The sequence below is a fragment of the Suncus etruscus genome, chromosome 5 (genome assembly GCF_024139225.1).
Source record: "Suncus etruscus isolate mSunEtr1 chromosome 5, mSunEtr1.pri.cur, whole genome shotgun sequence".
Classification (NCBI taxonomy): Eukaryota; Metazoa; Chordata; class Mammalia; order Eulipotyphla; family Soricidae; genus Suncus; species Suncus etruscus.
Window position 1 is genome coordinate 24,334,741 of NC_064852.1, and position 24,580 is coordinate 24,359,320.

A 24,580-nucleotide genomic window follows, 5' to 3' on the forward strand; every position below is an offset into this window, starting at 1 on the left:
AAAGAATCCCAACAACTAAAAACTACTAAGAATAAAAACCAGTGTAATCTGCTCTACTGACAATCTGTAAAGATTACTTAAAATTACTTTTATTTCCTGTTTCTACACAAAGTAAACACTTGAGATATAAAAATTCTGTTTTCTTTTAAGACAACCTAATTTTTTATTTTATTTATTTATTTATTTTGGTTTTGGGATCATACCCAGCGGCGCTCAGGAGTTACTCCTGGTTCTGCGCTCAGAAATCACTCCTGGCAGCCTCTGGGGATCATATGAGATACCAGGAATTGAACCCAGGTGCATCCTGGGTCGACCATGCACAAGGCAAATGCCTTACAACTGTGCTATCTCTCTAGCCCAACTTAATTTATTTTTGAAAATAGATTTTTTTATTAAAGAAATTTATTTCTTTGCAACAGTGTCTTATTTACATAGTATAATATTATATTAAATGCAGGTCAACCCAAACTAGTGATTCTGATAAATAAAAATAAGAATGTTTTAAAAAGATTCAAGTATATACAAATAAAATAAATTATTATTTTGTTTTGTTTTTGCTTTTGGGCCACACCTGGTTGACTCAGGGGTGACTCCTGACTATGTGCTCAGAAATCGCTCCTGGCTCGGGGGACCATATGGGACGCTGGGGGGATCAAACTGTGGCCCATTTTAGGTTTGCACTTGTAAGGCAAACGCCCTCTGCTTGTACCACTGCTCTGGCCCCTGAAATGAATTCTTAATATTATGCATGAAGTTTGAGCTGTGGAGGAATTCTTAAAGAATCAATTATTTCCTTCCTTCTTATTTATGCAAAAAAGAAACTGAGACCCTACCAGGTTAACATACTTGCTAATTACTTTACCAGTCAGTGGTTACCAGAACCAAAATCCAGGTCTGTGAATGGTCCAACATTCATTTCATTATAATTTAATACTTCCATGATCCATATATAAAATATAAGAAGATTTATGATATAATGATGTTAAAATATTTATTACAATATAATATAATAAATATAATATAATATATAATACATAATATAATACATAATATAATAAATATAATATAATCAACTTGGGGTGGGTGGGTTTGGGCCACATCTGGCGGCACTCGGGTTATTCCTGTTTCTGCGCTCAGAAATCGCTCCTGGAAGACTCAGGCCCATATGCGATGCAAAGGGCCGAACCCAGGTTGGTTGTGTGCCAGGCAAACATCCTACCGCTGTTCTATCACTCCAGCCCAAAACATCAATTTTTATTTGAGTTTCACTTTATGAGCCAAGATAATTTGACGGTGAAAGTTAAATTATACAAAAATTACTAAAGTCATAATATCTTATCTTAAATATTAGTGAAGTGACATAGCTTACCTGTTGTACATTTTAATTCTGCCATTTGAATGTACCTTTCTTCCGTTTTTCAACCATGACATTTTGGGTGAAGGTATTCCTTCTGCCTGGCATACAAATCGTGCAGTGCCAGCACGAGGCCTGGTCAAACTTTCTGGCCATTCAACAAATGAGGGAGGAGCTATTTTTAAAGAAAATGGGCGGGGGAAACATTTATTATGTAACTCAAGAAAGAACAATTTAAAGAGCCAAGAAAAAGTATAGAAAATGAAAGAACAAGTCCCATTACTGAAAAAAAACTTTTTTTTTTTGGTGTTTGGGTCATACCCGCAGTGCTCAGGGGTTACTTCTGACTCTACACTCAGAAATCGCACCCGGCAGGCTTGGGGGACATAGGGGATGCTGGGATCTGAACCACCGTCCTTTTGCATGCAAGGCAAATGCTCTACCTCCGTATCTCTCTGGCCCCTGAAAAAAATTTTATTTTCTCAGCTTCCTGTTTACAGTCTACATTTCTCTAACCAGATGCCTTTTCTATAAATTATTTATTTATAATTATTTAAATTATTATTATTTTAAATTATTTATTTATAAATTATAAATTAAGAGAATACTTCGGGATCAGAGAGATGGCATGGAGGTAAGGCATTTGCCTTGCATGCAGAAGGATGGTGGTTCGAATCCTGGCATCCCATTTGGTCTCCTGGGCCTGCCAGGGGTGATTTCTGAGCATATAGCCAGGAATAACCCCTGAGCGCTGGCGGGTGTGACCCAAAAACCAAAAAAAAACCAAAGAAACTTCATTTCTGTGTTTACTATTAAGACCATGCAGAAAAATGAACTATAATTCTAGTTAACTAAGTCTAAAGAGATGCTTATAAAAGCCTGAAGACTCAACAAAATGAAATTTTAGACTGATCAATGAACATATAGATTTGTGAGTGGGTAAGGAGATAAAGGGGAATAATAAGGAACATAAAGGACAAAAGGATGATTACAAAATGATACTTACAGATAATGATAAAATGATATTATAAAATGATATTAAGAATGATTACAAAATGATACTTACGTTTTACTTAAACATAGGTTTTTAATTTTCACTAAAACTCACTGTTATTCTATTTAGCCTCCTATAATGTTTCAATATTTAATAAAGGATAAAGCAAACTATGACTGGGATAAAATAGCCAATGGTAAAATACAATGCAGAACTGAGACTGGAATATAAAATAGAACATACCTAATACAGTCAAAGTAGCCATGGCAACTGTAAAGTTGCGTGTGCCAGGTGTAGTGGCCCGACAAACATACACACCAGCATGCTGCAACTTGACATCAGATATCATGAGGTTACCATTTCCAAGTACCCGAGTATTAAAGACATCAATGGACTTGTGATCTGTTTCACAGAGAAAATGGTAGTTAAAATCATGTAACATTGGGGAAGTAGGGGCAAGAGAACTGAGAAGAAACAATACTGTGAGTGTTTCTAAGGTATAAACACAATAAGAACAGAATAAAATAAAAATGAATGGATATAGCATTATCCAAGGGGTCTAGAAAAATTGCTGGAGAGAAGATCCATGACTTGGAGAGACTCGATATTGACTAAGGTGGACTTTGTGTGAACTTTCAGAACTAAGGAACATTTCCCATGGAGGTAGGCCAACAAGGCAATAACTGAAAGAGTAATGAGACCCAAGACTAGCAATCTAAAGAAAATACCAATCTAGGACAGGAGGGATCTATGTACAAAGGACTCACAGATACCAGTTTTATTCTGGCCCTTGTTAATTTAAAAAAACAAACTGGGGTTCTGGCAGTACAGTTGCAAAGACTGCATCTTGAGAGCAAGAGGAGCTGGCACTGGAGTGGGAAAGCATGTTCAATAGTCTTGGCTATGGCCCTCTCGCCAATCAATACAACTCCCCACTGGAAACACTTCTGAGCCATTATGCTTTTATACAGAATGATTTCTGTATCAAATCCTAGGAGCTGCAGAGTCTCATGACTTCCTTAGTCCAAAACTGGGTGGCACAGTCCCACTTGCTCAGACAGGAGCAACCAGTCTAGAGATGAACACTGTCTTGCAGAGTCCTAGCCTCAGCTTTGTCCCAGCCCCTAAACCCCACCTTTTCAGGATCCAGCTACAGAACAAGCCAACAAACAGTAAGCAAAGAACCAAAGAAAGTTTCTCTAAAGAGGATGCATGAAACTTAATCTTCAACTTGAGTCAAATAACATCTATCACAGAGGATCCCAACAGGTAGAGCTTTGTTCCTACACCCACTGCACCATAGAGACTGCTGGCCCTATACAACACCATGTACAGTTGTATCCAGGCTGGGATGGGGTGGGGAAGGGTGGGGATGGGGGGAGAAAAATTATTCCTGAGAAAGCAACAGGATGCTAACATCCCTGAGAAATCACAAATGATATCCTGGTGCCTCTCTGGCCTGACGCAGTCATCTTAATACTAGCTCAAGCAAATATAAAAATAATCTTGCTAAATATTGTGGCACACATGGCCACAACCCCCCCAGCATTGCCCAGATCTACTAGACTGTGATGCCACATCAATTGCCAGACAACAGTAAAAGAGAACCCTAGGCCAGAATTCAGGACAACTGGACCTTGATGCTATATCAAGTACAGGGCACAAGTACCACAAATTCCCTCCTGTGATGCAAGTGAGAACAAATCAGACTCATAAGCATAATGCTGATCTTGCAAGCATTAAAAATAAAAAAAATCCTCTCAAGACATTTGTGACTGCCTGAGATCATGAGTACTGTAGGCACTAGCCTGATGTGCAAATACAGTACCACTCACTACTCAGACCACATGGAACTCAGAATTCCTTCTCTAGTTCCCAGTAAGCATCAGAAAACCAAATATATATATTTGTTTTTGGGTCACAAGCGTCAGGGCTCAGGGGTTACTCCTGGCTCTACACTCAGAAATCGCTCCTGGCAGGCTCAGGATCATATGGGATGCTGGGATTCGAGCCACCAACCTTCTGCATGCAAGTCAAACGCCTTACCTCAAGGCTATCTCACCAGTCAAATAAACAAATATAATAAAAAAAAATAAAGGCAAAGGAGCTCAGTTGTAAATGGAGACAGAAGCCCATAAAAGTTCTCCAGTATATGAGAACTTGGATGCTACCTTGATATTCACTGAAATGAGCTTATTGGAAACAAAATTCAATAAATTTGAAGAAAAACTGGAGAAAAACACCAAAGAATTTACTGAAACAGAATAAAAGCAGCAGAAGAACATAAATATAATTTAGGAATCAGCAGCAGAATGGAAGAAACTAAAAATTGAATCAGTGACATGGGGACAAGGAATATAACCTTATCTGTAAAGAAGTTGTGATAGAAAACAGATTTAAAAGGAATGAAGAAAATGCATACTTAATGGGCAAGAGTTAAGAAGAGCACCCTTTGAGTCAGGAATTCTTGAAGGAACGGAAAGACAGAAAGGAATAATAATATGTAAAAGAGACAGTACATGAGAACTTCCTGAGGCTTAAGAAGGGGTGTTGTGCTCTGAACCAGGAGGTCGAAAGAGAGCTAACGGAAATAATCCAAACAGAAGGGCATCAAGAACTCCATAAACAAGGACACAGACTCCTTAAAACAGCAAGAAATGCAAAACTTGAAATATAAAGAAAACTGCGTGAAATTTGTGGGGTTTTGTTTTGGTTTTGGTTTTGGTTTTTGGTTCACACCCGGTGGCTGCGCTCAGGGGTTACTCCTGGCTCATTGCTCAGAAATTGCCCCTGGCAGGCATAGGGATGCCAGGATTCAAACTACCATTGGTCCTGGGTCAGCCGCTTGCAAGGCATGCTTTACCACTGTGCTATCTCTCCAGCCCAGAAATTCGTGTATTTTTCAAATGAGCCTCTATAAGAAAGGAAAGGATTCTGAAGGATACACTCAAAAGTACTGAATGAAAAGACCTTGCAACAAAAAGTCCTCTACCCTGCAAGGCTATATCACTCAGAGTTGATGGAGTGATAAGAGGCTCATACAAATAACAATTAAAGGCATTTGTTACATCAAATCCAGTTCTGCAAAGAATATTGAATGAGCACAGGGGTACACACAGACACATCACTCTCTCTCAGAAAAATGACCCCCCCCCACACACACATGAAAAAATGACCAAACAACAATCGGAAAAATGACCACAACTACACACACACACACACACACACACACACACACACACAGAAAAATGACCAAACAACAACCAAAGGCATTTGTTGCATCAAAACCAGCTCTGCAAAGAACTGGAAAAATGACCAAAATCAGAAAGTCAGTATAGGGGTACATGCAGGTGCTTGCTTTGAATATTGCCAAGAACATTCCAGTCCTAGCTAGACAATGCAACATGAGAAGTGAATCTTGAAAACAGAAGTTAGAAAAGTTCTGAGCATGACCAGGTATGTATGGCCCAGAACAAAATAAACAAAACAAGAAAAATGGCATCAAATCATTTCCATCAATTTCTCTAAATGTCAATGGACTTACCCCTCCATTCAAAAGGCAAAGGGAAGATGGGTAGATCAGGAAACAAAATCTTAACTTGCTATTACCTATTTATTGCATTTGAATTCTTGACATAATTCAAAATGCACTGATTCAGAATGAATGGTTAGAAAACAAATACTACAGTAGACAAAAACAAAACAAAGATGGCCATACTATTATTAGATCAACAGTACCAAAGCTAAAGAAAGCAATGAAATAGGAAAGGGTATTACATACTCTTTCAGGGATCAATAGGTCCAGAGGAATTAATTTTTGTTTGTTTTTGGCCACACCTTACTATGCTCAGGATTCACTCCTAGCAGGGCTAGGGATCAAGAGATTGAATCTAGAATGGTTATGTACAAGGCAAGCATCCTAGCCACTGTATTATCTCTATGGCCCCAAGAACTCTTAATTTTTATTGACATATATGCACTTAATAAAGGGTAACAAAGTTTATAAAGCAATTGCAAAAACCCAAGGAGATACATTCATAGCAATACAATAGTAGTGGGGGACTTAATAGCCCACTCTAATTATAAGGTACAAAAGAGAAACAAGGTCCAAGAGAGAGACTAGGGCAAAGAGACATTTCCAGAGCCCTCTGCTCTAAAACCTGAATAGAGAATCTTCAGTAAACATGGAAAATTCTCCAGGATAGATCTAGGACACAATTCAAGTGTCTACAAAGTTAAGAAAATAGAAATCTTATTATTGTCTTTTTAGACCACAATGCTTTGAATAGACATATATAAAAAGAAAGTTGGGGGTTAAAGAAGGTTGGATGCTTGCCTTGCATATGGTTGAATTGGTTTTGATCCCTAGCACCATTTTTAGTCCCCTAAATTTTACCAGAAGTGATCCCTCAGTTAAGAGTAAGCCCTGATCACAGTGGGTGTAATCCCCCAAATATACACAAAAATCAAGTTTGGAACAAGTTCCAGTATTTGTAAACAGACAGCATGTTATTAAATAATAATTGGGTCACAAAGGTAATACAAGAGAAAATAAAAAGTTCCCACAAAAGAAATGAAAATAAAGACAACAACTGGGGCCGGAGAGATAGCATGGAGGTAAGGCATTTGCCTTTCATGCAGGAGGTCATCGGTTCGAATCCCGGAGTCCCATATAGTCCCCCGTGCCTGCCAGGAGCAATTTCTGAGCCTGGAGCCAGGAATAACCCCTGAGCACTGCCGGGTGTGACCCAAAAACCACAAAAAAAAAAGAAAATAAAGACAACCTATCAGAACCTACATGACCCAGTATAAGCAGTACTACGAAGAGAAAGCTTAAATCAATAACTTAAACTCATATCTTAAGAAACTATAAAAAGAGCAAATAAATCCAAAGGGAAATGAAAAGAAGAAAATAAAAAAAAACTAAAGGGAGAAATCACACCACAAAAATCAACACAATAAAAGGATACCAAAAACTGGGTGGTTTTGTTTGGTTTTGTTGTTGTTGTTTTGGTTTGGGGGGGCAACCCCCCCAAAAGAGCTCAGGGGTTACTCCTGGCTATGCACTCAGAAACTGCACCTGGCTTGGGGGACCATATGGGACACCAGGGGATAGAACCGTGGTCCGTCCTAGGTTAGCTCGGGCAAAGCAAACGCCCTACTGCTTGCACCACTGCTCCAGCCTCTGCTTGTTTGTTTGTTTGTTTTTACAAATCAACAAGATCAATAAGCCCAAAGCTAAACTCAAAATGGAAAATTGTAGAGAAAACACAAATTAATTGTATCAGAGATTCAGGAATAAGTATAACAAACACCTTAGAAATATAAAAGATCACAGATTACTATGGGGAAATTTATGCCACTAAAGAACTTAAAAGTAATGAATGAATTTTTAGAACCTAAAAGAAATTAATAAATTCTTAGAATCATACAACTTTCCTAATACTGAGTCAAGAGAATGTAGAAAAAGCATGAAAAGATAAATCACAAGTAAGGAAATTTAAATAGCAATTAAAAATTTCCCCACAAATAAAGCCCTGGTTCAGATGGTTCATTTACTGCTTATACCTCTTAGAACTTTCCAAACTATCAAAGAAACAGGAATCTCTCCTAACAGTGTCTAGGAAGCCAATATTATCATAATACCAGAAGCATACAGGGATATCACTAAAAATAATTATCGATACCCCTGATGAACATCAATGAAATAATCCTCAACAAAATCTTAGCAAACCAAATCCAACAATATATAAAAAGGGTTATACACTAGGATCAAGTGAAATTTATCTTAGGGATAAAAGTATAATTTAATATATGCAAGTCAATCGATGCAATAAAACATCAACAAAAGGAAATATGATGCCAACAGATTAAAAAAGAAACCTTTGAAAAACTTCAACATATATTCATGGTATTTTGTTTCTTTTGCTTTTTGGACCACACTCAGTGACGCTCAGGGGTCACTTCAGAAATCGCTCCTGGCCTGGGAGACTATATGGAATGCTGGGGGGATTGAACTGCAGTCTGTCCTAGGTCAAAGCATGCAAGGCAAATGCCCCACCATTTGTGCCACTGCTCCAGCCCCAGCATACATTCTTATTTTAAAAACAACACCAACAACAAAAAAGCAATAGAAGAAGCATTCTTTAGGGTAGCAGTGGTGATTTTCAACCAACCAACAGCCAACATCAGATACAACAGCAAAAAAAACCGTAAAGCTTTTCCTTTGAGAATTTAAAATGGTGTCAAGGATTGGGTGCTTTCGCCCTGAATGTGATGGATTCATTTTCAGTCCCCAGTAAGAGTCCCACCAGGAAGAATCCTTAAACACTGTTGAGCATAGTCCCAAACCCAAAATAAGTAAGTAAATAAAATAATATCAGGGTCAGAGAGATAGACAGTGGGTAGGGCTCTTGTCTTGAGCACGGCTTTTCTGGGTTTGATCCTTGGCACCCAATATGTGTCCCATGCTCTGCCAGGAGTGATACTTGAACACAGAGCTAGGAGTAAGCCCTGATGACTGCCAGATGTGGCCCCCAAACCAAAATAAATTTAAAATGTGTCCAAAAAATAAAAAAACCTAGGATTCAATTTTAACAAACTATATGCATAAAACATACATTGAAAACTATAAATCACTACTGAAAATGAAACAACAAGAAATGAAAATGTTCATGGATTGGTAGAATTAACAATGTCAACTGGCTATTCTACCTAAAGCATTATACAGAATCCATGCAATCCTTATGAAAATTATGATGGCGTTTTTTAAGGACTTAGGATAAACTATACAAAAATCTGTATGGAATTACAAAATACCCAAATAGTGAAAGCAATTATGAAAAAATACTGAGGAAAATAGACAAAAATTTCTAAGATATGGTCTTCAGAGGTATTTTCAATTATTCAACTTCAGTGGCAAAGTGAATGAAAACAAAAAAAATGCATGGAAAAGTTTAAAATAATTAACATTACATTTAAAAGTTTCTGAATGGCAAAATAAACTCAGGCCAAAATAAACACACTTTACTGAATGGGAGAAAGTATTTTCACATAGTATATCAGATAGATGACAAATATCCAAGATATGAAGCACACACAAAAAAATCAAAGGCAGGGGCCGGAGTGGTGGTGCAGTGGTAGGGTGTTTTCCTTGTACGCAGCTGAGCTAGGACGGATCATGGCTTGATCCCCTGGTGTCCCATATGGTCCTCCAAGCCAGGAGCGACTTCTGAGCGCATAGCCAGAAGTAACCTCTGAGCATCACAGGATGTGGCCCCCCCAAAAAAACACCAAAAATAGCAATAATTTAACAGCAATAATTCCAATAAACCTATTTAAAAATGGGGAGTGAGGCTAGCAATATAGTATAAGGGTTAAGGTGCTTATCTGTATCTTGACAGTAATCTAAGTTTCTAGCATTACATATGTTCCTCTGAGCACCACCATGGATCACTTCTGAGCCCCAAACATCAGGTGTGGTCCCAAAATAAACAAAAAAAATGTGAGGGGGTGAGGTACTTTTCTGAAAAACATGTCTGGATTACAGTAGAAATATGAATGTGTCGTCATCATCATCATCATCATCATCTTTGTTATAAAGGAAATCAAAGAAACACTGAGGTAAGGTCCCACATAAATGAGAATAGAATGGAAACAGAACCTCCATTCACTATTGGTGGTAATGTCTGATTCAGTCTCTATGAAAAGTAGTAGCAATTCCTCTTCTTGGTACATAACTCCAAACATGAAGATATTCACTTGGAAAGATATATGCACACCTATGTTCACTGCAGCACTTAGTACAACAGTCAAGATATGGAAACAATCTAAACATCAAATGATAGATGAAGGGATAAAGATGTTGTGATGTATATACACAATGGAATACTACAAAGCTCTTAAAAAGATGAAACCATGCACTTCACTGCAATGTGAATGAAACTGGAGGGCATCATGTTAAGTGAAATAAGTCAGAAAGAAGGGCAAATACCAGATTATATCATTCATCTGTGAAATATAGAGAAATAAAACAGGGAATGGACATTTGTAAACAAACCCTTGGCCCTGAATTACAAAACTGAGTACAAAGCAATGGAGGCAGCAGCTGGACTGACCAGAGATGACAGTGGTGGACAGTTGTGTGTCCTATGGCGGTGGTGGGGAACAATACCTTTGAACATCAATACTAAATAAATTTTGACAGTTGTTACCAAAACTATAATTAAAAAAAAACTTTAATGATGTAACATGATTTAAAGTTATGTTAAAAAAAACACCCAATCCTATCATAAAAGTATAAAATTTACATGGATGAATCTGAAATATAGTGAAGAGTGAAGTAACTTAGGAAATGGACATACACTCATGATCACACTCATATGTGGGGTATAAATAAATAGAGTATTGTCATTACTGAAGCCCAGCAGCAACAGAAATCAACAGCTGGTGCTTCACTGGTCTTCAATAGGAAGCATGTCACTGGATGGGGAAGCAGGATAGGGGTAGGTCAGGGAAGAAACCTCTATAACAATGATAGAGGGAAGTGGTCACTCTGGACAAGGAGTGGGTGCTGAAAGGAGGTAAAGTGATACGGATGGTATCAGTAACAGTATTGCCAACCACAGTGCCTAAAAAGGAATAAAAAGACAGCTGAGAGCATTCGTGGGGTAAAGTGGACACTGGTGAATGGACTGGTGTTGAAACATTGTATGCCTGAAACTCAATTATGAATCCTTTGTAATTCATGGTGATTCAATTTTTAAAAAAATATAAAAATTTATCCTTGAAAACATTTATTTATTATTAAAAAGCCCTAAACAGGCATATGTGGTTTTCTTTAAATACAAAATAAACATTTTATCAGCCTTACTAGAGTAAACAAAACTTAAGGGAAAACCATTTTTCCCTGAGACTTACCAAGACGGCTCCAAGAAATGATTGGTTTAGGACTTCCTGTGGCCACACATTCCAAAACTACAGTTTGATGAAGAGATGTTGTTATGTTCTGTGGACCTGCTATAATGGTAGGTGTGTGGAAAGATCTAGTAGACTTCTTAGCTTTGGGTAGAAAAAAATATATAAAATAAAAGAAAATTCTAAATAAGATAAAGAATGAAATTAGTTAAAAGCCTTTCAGTTTTTAAAACATAATCTAATTGACATTTAACTCCTAACATGAAATTCACCAGTATACAGTGTTTTTTTCTGTTATTTTCAAAACTGTGCAAATTTAGAACATTTCCATAACCTTCAAAAAGAAACTCAATATTCATTAACAGTTACTCCTAATCTCTCCCAATGGTCTAGCAACCAACCACTAATCTACTTTTTCTCTGGATTTCCTTATTCTAAACATTCCATTTAAAAGGAATCTGGGGCCGAAGAGATAGCATGGAGGTAGGGTGTCTGCCTTGCACGCGGAAGGACGGTGGTTTGATTCCCGGTATCCCATATGGTCCCCCAAGCCTGTCAGGAGCAATTTCTGAGTGTAGAGCCAGACGTAACCCCTAGGCACAGCAGGGTGTGACACGCCCCCCAAAAAATATATGTTACAACCTTTTGTGTCTGGTTTCTATTCACTTAGCATAATGTTTTTATGATTCATAATGTTGTCTTCTTTTTTGCTCGTTAGTTTTGGGGCCACAATTCACAGTACCCAGGGCATATTCTTGACCTGTGTTCAGGGATCATTCCTGGGGATCAAAGACAGTGCTGGGGACTGAGCCTGGGTCAGCCACATGCAAGGTAAAAGGCCTTACCTCATCTACTATCTCTCATACAGACTTTTCGGGGGATTTCTGGTTCATACCCAGTGGTGCTCAGGAATCACACCTGGCAGGCTCAGGGTAAATATGGGGTGCCAAGGATTGAACCCAAGTTAGCCGTGTGCAAGGCAAACATCCTTCCTGCTCACTGTGCTATCGCTCCAGCCCCTAAACACATTTTTTAAAATCTATACACCAGATGATGGACAATTAGTTTTATTCTAAATCGTGCGGGTGTTTTTTGTAACAGAAGTTGAAACTCAAACTTAATACTTTCACTAATCACTAATTTTGTTAAGAAAATTGTGACTTTGGGCTAGAGCCATAATACAGCAGATAGGGCAATTGCCTTGTTTAGTTATCCTGGGTTTGATCTCCAACATACTATAAGGTCTCCTGAGAACTACCAGGAGTGATCCATGATTGCAGAGCTAGGAGTAAATCCTGAGCGTTGAAGGACAATGACAAAAAAAAAAAAAAAAGAAAGAAAGAAAGAAAAAAAAATAAAGAATAAAGAAAGTTGTGATACTGGATGGCATTTAAGAATAGATAGTGGGCCCGGAGAGATAGCACAGCGGTGTTTGCCTTGCAAGCAGCCGATCCAGGACCAAAGGTGGTTGGTTCGAATCCCGGTGTCCCATATGGTCTCCCGTGCCTGCCAGGAGCTATTTCTGAGCAGATAGCCAGGAGTAACCCCTGAGCAACGCCGGGTGTGGCCCAAAAACCAAAAAAAAAAAAAAAAAAAAAAAAAAAAAGAATAGATAGTTCCTACGATTAAATAGTAGCATTAAAAATGTAATTTCGGGGCCGGAGAGATAGCACAGCGGCATTTGCCTTGCAAGCAGCCAACCCAGGACCTAAGGTGGTAGGTTTGAATCCCGGTGTCCCATGTGATCTCCCGTTCCTGCCAGGAGCTATTTCTGAGCAGATAGCCAGGAGTAACCCCTGAGCACTGCCGGGTGTGGCCCCAAAACAAACAAAAAAAAAATGTAATTTCAGGACCCAGAGAGATTGCACAGTGGTAGGGCATTTGCTTTGTAAGCAGCAGATCCAGAATGGATAATGATTCGAATCCTAGCATCCCATATGGTCCCGTGTCTACTAGCAACAATTTCTGAGGGCAGAGCCAGGAGTATCCCCTGAACGCCACCAGGTGTGACCCAAAAACCAAAAAAAAATTTGTTGGGGCCCGGAGCGGTGGTGCAAGCCGTAAGGTGTCTGCCTTGCACGCGCTAGCCTAGGATGGACCGAGGTTCGATCCCCCACCCCCGGCGTCCCATATGGTCCCCCCCAAGCCAGGAGGAACCCCTGAGCATCATCAGCTGTGGCTCAAAATACCCAAAAAAATAAAATAAAATAAATTGAAAAAAAAATTTTGTTTACTTAATACTAACAATAATATTTGGGTGTTGGAATTCAGGATAATTATTTGCTATTTAATTCCTTGTACTATTTTTGTTTATTGTTTGGGGGTGAGACCATACCCAGCTATACTCAATCAAGGCTTACTCTTGGATCTCTGCTCATGCATCACTATTGACAGTGTTTGAGTTATGCTTATGACTTAATGTAAAACCATACATGGTAACCAGGACTAAAATAGGGTCATCCATGTGCGAGGCATGCATCTTTTGCCCTTTACTATCGCTCTAGTCCCTAATATTTGTACTTTTTAACATTACTTTGCTTGGGTGGGGGATTACTCCCAGTGGTGCTTGGAGGACCATATGGTATCAGGGAATGAAACCAGGCCTTGGTGTGCAAATTATTTTACATTCTTTTTTTTTTTGTGGTTTTTGGGTCACACCCGGCAGTGCTCAGGGATTATTCCTGGCTCCAGGCTCAGAAATTGCTCCTAGCAGGCATGGGGGGACCATATGGGACACTGGGATTCGAACCAATGACCCCCTGCATGAAAGGCAAACCCTTACCTCCATGCTATCTCTCCGGCCCCTATTTTACATTCTTTAATGTAAAAGCTGTAATATGTCTTTTAAAAAAACTTTTATACTAATATTTATAATAAACTTTTTAAAATTTAAATAATTCATTTTCTTCAAATAGCAACTAAAACTCCAAATGGCACAAATGAACTGGTAATGAACAATTGTCGTGGAAATGGATGACTATTATCTCTTTTTAGTAATTTTTTATTTCATATTTTAAAAAGAAAATGCAGAAATTTTAGAAAACAAAAATATTAACACCTTTTGGATATTAACTTTAGCACAAGTCACCTATAAAACAGCTGCTTAATTAATGAATAAAAATAACATTTTCCAAATAGATACAGTGATTTAAATTAGTAATCATCAACTACTAGTCTGCTTAAAAACAGTTATCCCCACATATCATGTAGGGATACTATTATAAATACTGATATACAATAAATATATTGTATAAATAAATACTGATATACAAGTTCTTAACTATAAAGTTTCCCATTTGATTTTGTTGGCTTGGTTTTAATTTTAGGGTTATATCCAGTGGGGCTCAGGGATCATGACTAGTGGGCTTAGGAAACTTTATGTGGTGCTGGGATCAAACCAGGGTCAGCAGCATACAAGGCAAGTGTTCTATACTATCTCGACTTAAATAAAAATTTTAATTGTGGGGGGGCTGGAGTATTAGTGCAGCGGTAGGGCATTTGCCTTGCACAAGGCTGACTCACGACGGACCTGGATTCAATCCCCGATGCCCCGTATGGTCCCCCAAGCCAGGAGCAATTGCTGAGTGCATAGCTAGGAGTAAACCCTGAGTGTCACTGGGTGTGCCCCCCCCCAAAAAAAAATTTTTTTTTAAATTTTTTTCCTTCAAAGTCCACAAGCTATTTCTGTATTTTCTCTCACTGTTCTACCAGTAGAAAGAAACAGGTTGAGAAACACCGATTTAAGTGTCCTTCTTGTACACCCATTATTATCCCTAAAGGTAAATAGATAGCTAGACCAACGAAAAAGAGAACCAACTTCTATGGTTACCTGGAATCACTGTTAAAGAGGCCTCCATACTTTTCCGTCTGTGAGCTACAGTAGCAGCCACACAACGGTAATTCCCAGCATCTTCTTTGCCAACATCATAGATCTGCAGTATGCCAGACGGAAGGACAGTTATCCTGTTAATGACAGGAAAGATGATTTCATATTCTACAGTATTTTTATATTTTAACATATACTCTAACAAAAAATAATATATTCAACTTCTTAAAGAGTCATATAAAACTTTTTAAAAATCTTTTAAAATATTACCTTGATTCAGTTGTTTTCATTTGTATCACAACTCTCTAAAACAATAATGTGCTATGTACTTTGTGAAATAGCCTAATTACATTATATCTTTATTTTATATATATAATTATATTCGTGTAACTGTAGCCTACAGATTAATATTATTTTTGTCAAAACCCTACTTGTCTATATATTTTCAAAATAAACTCAATGTAAGTTTAAAAAAATACTTTGGGGCCAGATACATATGCAATAGACTGTGAATTTGGAAGACTCAGCTCCATTTGGGCCTCTGAGCACTGCCAGGAGCATTCCAAACACAGGTCTGAAAGTAGCCTCAGACAGGGTTAAACTCCAAAAACCAAAAACTAAAAGATAAAGACTTCCTTGATAACTTCTTCCATTCAGTGCTTTATCATTTTAACAAATGATTTTTGTCTGTTCAGGAACACTGCTAAGTACTTTGACAGGAATCTTGCCAGCTTTTTGTTTAATTGTTGTGGAAATTCATACCCAGCAGTGTTAGGGATTAAGAGGGTATGTGTTAATAGATATGGAACCTCATGTTTTATGTGCTTTCCAAAATCTCTGGTCCACAGTCACAGACTTTTAAAAGCTAATACTGTGTTCTTGACTCCAAAATTATAGTTACTTATAAGTATGTTCATATGTATACACACATGTGTATTGGAAGGTAGAACAACTTTCTACACATACAAAGCACCCTTACACAAGCACTGCTACATCCAGTCAGCATTGAAGAGATGACTGAACTTGTTAATCCAAATGTTCAGAAGGTTCTATCATTTAAAAATATGCTCTGGTCTGAACAAACACACACACATGAATTATAGCTTCATTTGTCAGGGCACACACGGGCGGGCACACACACACACACACACACACACACACACACACACACGAATTTATAGCTTCATTTGTCAGGGCCTGTCAATCTAATTCTTTGCCTAGGTGAAATGTCTTTAAGAATCTGAATACAGGGGCTGGAGAGATAGCACAGTGGTAAAGTGTTTGCCTTAGAGGCAGAAGGATGGTGGTTCGAATCTGGCATCCCATATGATCCCCGAGCCTGCCAGGAGCGATTTCTGAGCATAGAGCCAGGAGAAACCCCTGAGTGCTGTCGGGTGTGACCCCAAAACAAAAAAATATAATAATATGAATACTGTACTCATTAATGAAAATTGAGCTATATGGTCTTGTCCCTCATATAGCCCCATGATAAAAGTCTTGTTATTCCTTTATAGTCTACAAGGACAAAAGCTGATTTACCTGTCAATAGCTATAGGTAGACTTGTCCGATTTAATTCCCATGTTATGACTGCAGGAGGATGTGATGAAATCTTACATGAAAATCTAGCAACTCCACCCTCTTGAACTTCAGTAGAAACAGGCTGAACTTCAAATGCAGAAATAGCTGTAAAATAGTTTGACAAATGAACATAAATACACAAGTTATTAAACTGTACTTGAAAACAATATAATGCTAGACATTATATATGAGACTTGAGCACCAGCTATCAGACAAACCCAACATAACTAGCACAAGAATCATGGAGGGAATAGTTTTTTAAAGTCCACCAGGCAGGGGCTGGAGCGATAGCACAGGTATTTGCCTTGTACATGGCCTACCCAGGATGGACCCTGGTTTGATTCCCATGTCCCAAATGGTCGCCAGAGTCTGCCATGAGCAATTTCTAAGTGCAGAGCCAGGAATAATCCCTGAATGCTGCCGGGTACGGCTCAAAAACAAAAACAAAAATATAAAAATTGATCAATTTCCAAACTCAACGGGTCTGATATCTTCCAAAATGAAATAATTTAAAACAGGTTCTCCAGAAATTTACACTCTATTTGGAGGAGTCAAGAAAACAAAAATAAATAATAATGGCTTTTAATTATATACCAAACTGTGTGGTACACTGTAATTACATACTAAACTATGTGGTATAATCATGAAATACTATTGTATTTCAAAGGAAAGAGAAATGACAAAAGACAGATTAGTTGGTTAAAAACCTGTATTAATAAGTGTTGAAGAATCTAGTTTATTTAGGGGCTGGAGAGATAGTCTAGAGCTAATGAGCTTGCCTTGCATATTGCTGATCCCTGTTTAATCCCTGGCATAGCACTGTCCCCTAAACATGGAGTGGAAAGAACTCCCAATTACTGTGGAACTGACTGTGGAACAAGCTCTCACCTACCCATCACCCAAAGAGAATCTATCATTTAGATAGAAGGGTAACAAAGAGAACATTCCAGGTATAAGGGAAAAGGATGCAAATCAAACTGGAAACGTGCAATTTGTATTCCCAGAATATGAGTAAGAAGGACCAATTATATATTCAGAGTTAATGAGGGGGAAAAGAGAGAGAAAGTGAAGCAGAATTTTACTGTGGTACAAATTAAAGCGTCACTAAAATATTTTTGAGCAATGGAGTGCTGTTAAGAGTGGTGTCAGAAGAGCTAATTCAGCACTGTGAAATAAGATGGAGTGAAAAAAAAAGTCTCAAGTCAAAAGACCAACAGGCTGTTTAAACCAGCCTGTCAGTACTGGGTGATGACGATGAGACGAGTGAGATTCCACAGATTATCTTAAATAAAACAAAGACGTGTTTCTTACTGGACACAGATGTCACCCAGTGTTTGTCTAAAGCAGACAAAGCAAGGAAAGAGAAAACAAATGGCGTGTCAGATGAATGGTAGAAACTATTCAAACTTAATTTTAGCCTCAAGGTATTTCCAGAGGATATAAATCCTTAAGTGTTGATATTTTCTAGAGATTTTTTTTACATTTCAAGAGAGGACTCCACGAAGTGGTTATGTGTCCAAAATTTTGCTTTTAACACCACTCACTCTGTGGTTCAAAAGTAAAAACAAACAAATGAACAAAAATCAATAAAACAGGCTGGAGCAATAGTACAGTGGGTAGGGTGTTTGCCTTGCACAAGCTAATCCTTGGCATGCCATATGGTCCCGAGCACTGCCAGGACTCCAGAAGTATGAAGCCAGGAGGAGTAACCCCTGAGCACCCCTGGATATGGCTCCAAAACAAAACAAAATCCCCCAACCTCAGGAAAGAGAAAGGAAGGAAGGAAGGAAGGAAGGAAGGAAGGAAGGAAGGAGGAAGGAAGGAAGGAAGGAAGGAAGGAAGGAAGGAAGGAAGGAAGGAAGGAAGGAAGGAAGGAAGGAAGGAAGGAAGGAAGGAAGGAGAGAGAGAGAGAGAGAGAGAGGAGAGAGAGAAGAAAGAGAGAGAAGAAAGAAAGAAAGAAAAGAAAGAAAGAAAGAAAGAAAGAAAGAAAGAAAGAAAAGAAAGAAGAAAGAAAAGAAAGAAAGAAAGAAAGAAAGAAAGAAAGAAGAAAGAAAAAAGAAAGAAAGAAAGAAAGAAAGAAAGAAGAAGAAAGAAAGAAAGAAAGAAAGAAAGAAAGAAAGAAAGAAAGAAAGAAAGAAGAAAGAAAGAAAGAAGAAAGAAAGAAAGAAAGAAAGAAAGAAAGAAAGAAAGAAAGAAAGAAAGAAAGAAAGACGTCTTTACAATAATGTGAGAAGTTACAAAGAAAAACAGAGAATAAAGTCTAGATGACTTGATGGGTAAACTATCACAAAAGACAAAATTTGTCTACCTGGGATTTGACTTCATTAATGCTAAGGGATAAGGGTGAAAATATTTAGAAGCATCCACTTGACAAAAGGATGGATGAGTAAAAGTAAAGCAATACTTTATTTATAAATATAACAAAAGATTTCTGCTCCCTCAGCAACAAACCTCCCTTCAAACCACTGTTTATGGCAGACCTGTAGGATAATCACCACTGTCAAAGACTGCACCTTCTACATTTCTCAAGTGTTCTATGGACTACAGAGATACTAACATGGGAGATATTGTAACAGACTCAATGTGGAATTGCAGAGAAGCAGATGTGAGAACACCTCTGTATTCTATTAGGTGAATAAAAGATTTTCACAAACACAAAATTAATGCTACTCTTTTCACGAAAAAATGACTCTTAGGTAATAGTCATTCTTGCCAACAGAGACACAGTCCAAAGGGATCATCATAAAATACAAATCTGATTTTTTTTCTATAAATTAATTAGCCCCTGCAAAAGTGTTAATTCACCACTTACAATGTTGCTTCAAAAACCCAAAAATGTAGAATACACCATGTATTCTCTGAACGTATGATAATAATGAGTAGCGTTACCTTCTCTTACCACTTTTACACATCTTTTAATTTGACAATGTTTTATTTTTATAAAACAAATATATTTTTGAGTGTTCTTTCACACATCCAAGAAATTTTGTTTCCAAAGCTACATTATTATTTTTACTGGAATCCAAAAAGGACTCAGTTTTTCAAATGGCATTATATAAAAGCAAAACTTACTATTAAACCTTAAAAAAAGCTATTAACTTGTAATCCATGTCATTTAGGAAGTTTTGAATCTAAATAAACATTCTATTAAAAGGGACAACTTAAAAAACATCCCAGTGTGAAGACTATATGTGTGTATATATGTATGTAAATATACATGTGCTATTGCCAGCCCTCCTAACTACCTTATACTTCAGTATATGGTAGTTCTCATCTGCCTCAGATCTCACCCCGTTGCAGCAGGAGGATCTCCTGGGAACTATCATAGCACTAGTGCTTGCAGCTTCTTAGAAGCTTCTTAACATATGCAATCATTTTATTAACATAATCAATATTATATAACATACAATTAATATAGAATCAATATAATATAATTAATTAATATAAATATACCATATCGATAAAATAAAAATCATATGGTCGTAGCAACAGATACAGAGAATGCATTTGATAAGGTCCAAGCACCCATTCATGATGAAAACTGTCAATATAAAAGAATTTAAGGAATTTTCAATATAATATAATTAATTTTATTGATGTAACTATATCATATTAATAAAATAAACATCATATGATCATAGCAACAGATACAGAGAAAACATTTGATAATGTCCAAGCACGCATTCATGATAAAAACTGTCAATATAAAGGGAATTAAGGAACAGAGTCAAAAACATTTTCAGAAGCCTGTGGCAAACATTATACTCAATGGGGAAAAACTAAAAGCCTTTCCTCTAAGATCTGGCACAAGGTTGCTCACTCTTGCTACTTCTATTCTATAGAGTACTGGAAGTACCTTCCATAGCAATTAGGCAAGAAAAAGATAACAATGGCATCCAGACGGAAAGAAGAACTCAAGCTTTCACTATTTGCAGATGATATGATCATATATAGAGAGAATCCTAAAGACTATATAAAAACCTTTGGAAACAACAGACTGTATAGTAAAGTTGCTGGTTCATGGTGCTGGGAGCTGAATCCAGGTAGGAGGCATGACTGGCATTCTGGCATACTAACTGCTGTGCCCCATCATGTACATTCTGATCCTCAAGAAGCCAAATAAAGGGGGGAGGGGGAGAGAGAGAGAGAGAGAGAGAGAGAGATAACAAGCTCAAAGCTCAAAAAGGTAAGACTGCAAGAGCACAAAAATGCTTAGAAGCACTTCGACATAATTAATAGGCCTTGAGAGAGCCAGGAAGATGGTACAGTGGTTAAGGCCTATCTATCCTCAGACCCAATTTTTCCTTTTTTTTTTCTTTCTTAACTTTTTACCTCAACGCACACAAAATACAAAAAAACAAATTATTTTCCCATTTTAAATATACATTTTCATATGATTGGCAGTAAAATATATGAAGAGAGTAAGTACTCTATTTCAATGTGAATTATTAGGGGGCAGATTACAAAAAGACAAGCTACTTCAGATCATGAATGGCAGGATTATATATGCTAATTAATTCTTCTCCCCCTTCTATCTTTTTCTTTAGAAATACCAAATTGAAGTGGCCTGGGGATGTGGCTCAAGTGGCAGAGAACAAGCCCAAGCATGAGAGATGAGGTCCTCAGCTCATTCCTGACACCACTAGGAGTGGTCCTATTTTTTTTTTTTTTTTTGGTTTTTGGGCCACACCCGGTGACGCTCAGGGGTTACTCCTGGCTATGCGCTCAGAAGTCGCTCCTGGCTTGGGGGACCATATGGGACGCCGGGGGATCGAACCTTGGTCCGTCCTAGGCTAGCGCAGGCAAGGCAGGCACCTTACCTCCAGCGCCACCGCCCGGCCCCCGAGTGGTCCTATTTTTTTATGGAATTACATAAAAATAATAATATTTAAAAAATTATATGCCTCTTTTGGACATGGTTTCAAGAAACTTGCTACCTACCTAATTAAAAGACATTTTCTTTTACATCTAAGTATTCTTTGGCCAGATTATAACCTGTGATCCATGAATATTTGGTTCTTTCCCCAATCAGTATTATCAACTAAAAACCTGCAAGATAAAAGCACATCTGAAGAGAAATACTTTGCAATAAAAAGAACATGCAGTTTCTAGCAAAGCTTAGAAGTGCTAGAGAAGCATGAAAATATGATCTATATCAGAACTAAACAATGTTCCCTACAAGTAAGCATTTTTCTTGTCTTATAAATTTAATTCTGTAGTTTGTTTTGTGGTTGCTTAGCATAGCTCAGTTGCAACCACTGTTGCTCAGGGTTTACTCCTCACTCTGTATTCAAGGATTACTCCCGGCAGCACTTAGGGCTATGCTACAAATAGTTCTCAAATAGTGGGGCACACTCAGTAAAGGGGGCTGCGTTTGACCTCGGCAAACACTGTCATAACAAGCTAAGCCCCGTGTTTATGTCTCTGTATGTCTCTGGAGCTGAGAGTTGCAGCTTCCTGCTTCAAACCCTGCTTCGAAAAGCTATGCATTGCAAAACATGCTCATTGTAGCCATCAATCCAGACATCACCTCTGATTAAAAATTCAGCTCAAATTATTTTATATTTTTTAATAAAGATACTATTTACAATAGCGGGGGTGCGAAAAATGTTTTCTTCTTCCTAGGGGGCATGACAGAAAATACTTGAGAAGCACTGGCTATGAGGACACTATGCCAAATTCATCAATCAACACAAACATCTTAAAACATGGCCCCCAACCCTCGTACTAGCTCTCAGGCCCCATCTCTTTTTTTAAGTGATCCTTTAAGATGAGTACATTTGTCATTTACAATAAATGTTAGTCTCCACCTATTCATTTACCAATCTCTCAGCATTTCAAAACTTTGTATTTACTTAAATGGTCAATTGCATTGTGTTCTAATGCAAATTTGTGTTCTTATGTAAACGTTTGTATCCATCTTGCTGCAAACTTTGTTTCACAAAGTTAGGACAGATTTTACAAGGCTAGTGAAACCTGATCTGTTTCTCTCCCTACCAGTCTAAACTAACTTAAACCCAGAGCCCCATAAGAAGTCATTAAGAGTAGCTGTTAAGAGGCCTGAGCTCTATAAAACCGGCAAGAAACAAGGTCTCAAAACAAATGCGCAGTCTTCAAAAAACACCCGGCAAACACAATAAAAGGGAGTGCCTATTTTATGTGTGTGACTTCTTCCTCTTCACCTGTCCACTTAGTCACTTGTTATTAAGATTTATGGTTTAAAAAAAAGAAAGAAAAAGGAAAAAGGATCTAATAATGCTACAAGAAAAAAGGCTCCCAAACTTAACTGACTGGAAAGCAAAATGTAGATGTTTCTACAGTGAAACTGTATGACAATATTTAACATGCCATTCATATTTCTAAGGTGTTACAATGAATAAAACAGGAAATATGGCTGGGATTAGGGGCACGTCCAAAGCAATCTGGACCTATGTTCTGCACCATGTTGCCAGCTCTCAACAAAGCACGATGTAGTATTGGATGCCACCTGCTTCCCAGCAAACAGGGAGGATAATAATAATGATTAATAATAATAATAATAATAATAATAATAATAATAATAATAATAATAAGAAGAAGAAGAAGAAGAAGAAGAAGAAGAAGAAGAAGAAGAAGAGAAGAAGAAGAAGAAGAAGAAGAAGAAGAAGAAGAAGAATAGGGGTCGGAGTGGCGGCGCAGGCGGTAGGGTGTTTGCCTTGCACATGCTAACCTAGGACAGACCGCAATTCCATCCCCTGGCGTCCCATATGGTCCCCCAAGCCAGGAGCGATTTCTGAGCGCATAGCCAGGAGTAACCCCTGAGCGTCACCGGATGTGGCCCAAAAACAAAAACAAAAAAAAAGGCCACTGCCACATTGAGGTAACATGGATGCGTGGGGCTTAAGCAGGAACACAACCTCCAATTTCCTGCCAGCACCTCTGCTGGCTCCCTGTCTGTCCCCTATGCCAAATAAGCTCAGGAGAGCTGCGAGAAGCTCAAGAGTGTGACTCACATTCTGCAGGGCCCACTACTGCAGGATCTGTGCAATCTTAGATTCATGAAAGTTCAGTATTTGGGGCACCATCTTTCCAGCCATGCATTTATCTACTCCAGGCTTCAGCTATAATTTCTTGCTTTTTCAAAACCAATTCACTCTGAGTGTTTGAGCTTGAGAACAGACATGCAGCTGAAGAGAAAGTTAATAGAGAGAAAACAAGTAACCAAAGCATTAAGATAGCAAATGCCTCATAGACTGAGTGAATGCCCTGCTGAGAAACGCTGAGAAAGAGCTGAGAACTATTGCAAACAGATGCTGAACACACTCTACCTGTATGCAAGGTTAGCAGCTCTTGCATTTTTTAAAGTTATTTTTATAGGAAAAGATGAATCTATATAATAAAAATAATGTAACAAGATGAGAGGCCCAGGTCTCACTCCAGGCAGTGCTCAGGCAACAAAATGTGGTACTGGAGATTTGAACCAAGGTCTGACGCATCTAGAGAAAATACCCTACCACTGTACTATCTCTCTGGCCCCTTTTAATGCAGCTGATTTATAGTAGACTTCCACTAGACTTGAACATTTCACCCTGCTTGTTTGATAATTCTGAAAAACAGGTGTACCTTTGTTTTTCAAGGAAAATGTTTAGATTAAATGTCTTCAAATACACATAAGTGAAAGCTACTGATTTTTCTAACAAAGCTAGGGACCAGGAACTTAAAGGAGCAGACCATATGGCTGAGAGATGGCCCACAAAGTTGCAGGTCTTGTGTGTGTAAGGTCCCAAACTCATTCTCAGCACCTCACACACTGCCCCATCACTGCCAGGCCCCAGTAGCATCATCACTAGGTCCAAACAGCAAAACCATACAGTCCACAATGAAAGAAACAGATCCTAATAGCAAAGTACCACAGGCCCTTTTCTGATACCT

The 24,580-nt window shown here is 38.1% G+C and overlaps 1 protein-coding gene across 1 annotated transcript in view; it reads right to left on the reverse strand.

The window, feature by feature from the left end:
- The window catches only part of PRTG (protogenin), a 162,940-nt gene that overhangs the window by 83,441 nt on the left and 54,919 nt on the right, over positions 1-24,580 (reverse strand). The window contains exons 3-7 of the mRNA XM_049772838.1: positions 16,630-16,774; positions 15,094-15,227; positions 11,268-11,408; positions 2,592-2,750; positions 1,370-1,529 (exon numbers count right to left, since the gene is read on the reverse strand). Of these exons, the coding sequence (XP_049628795.1) occupies positions 1,370-1,529; positions 2,592-2,750; positions 11,268-11,408; positions 15,094-15,227; positions 16,630-16,774 (739 nt within the window). The remainder of the gene's footprint in view (positions 1-1,369; positions 1,530-2,591; positions 2,751-11,267; positions 11,409-15,093; positions 15,228-16,629; positions 16,775-24,580) is intronic.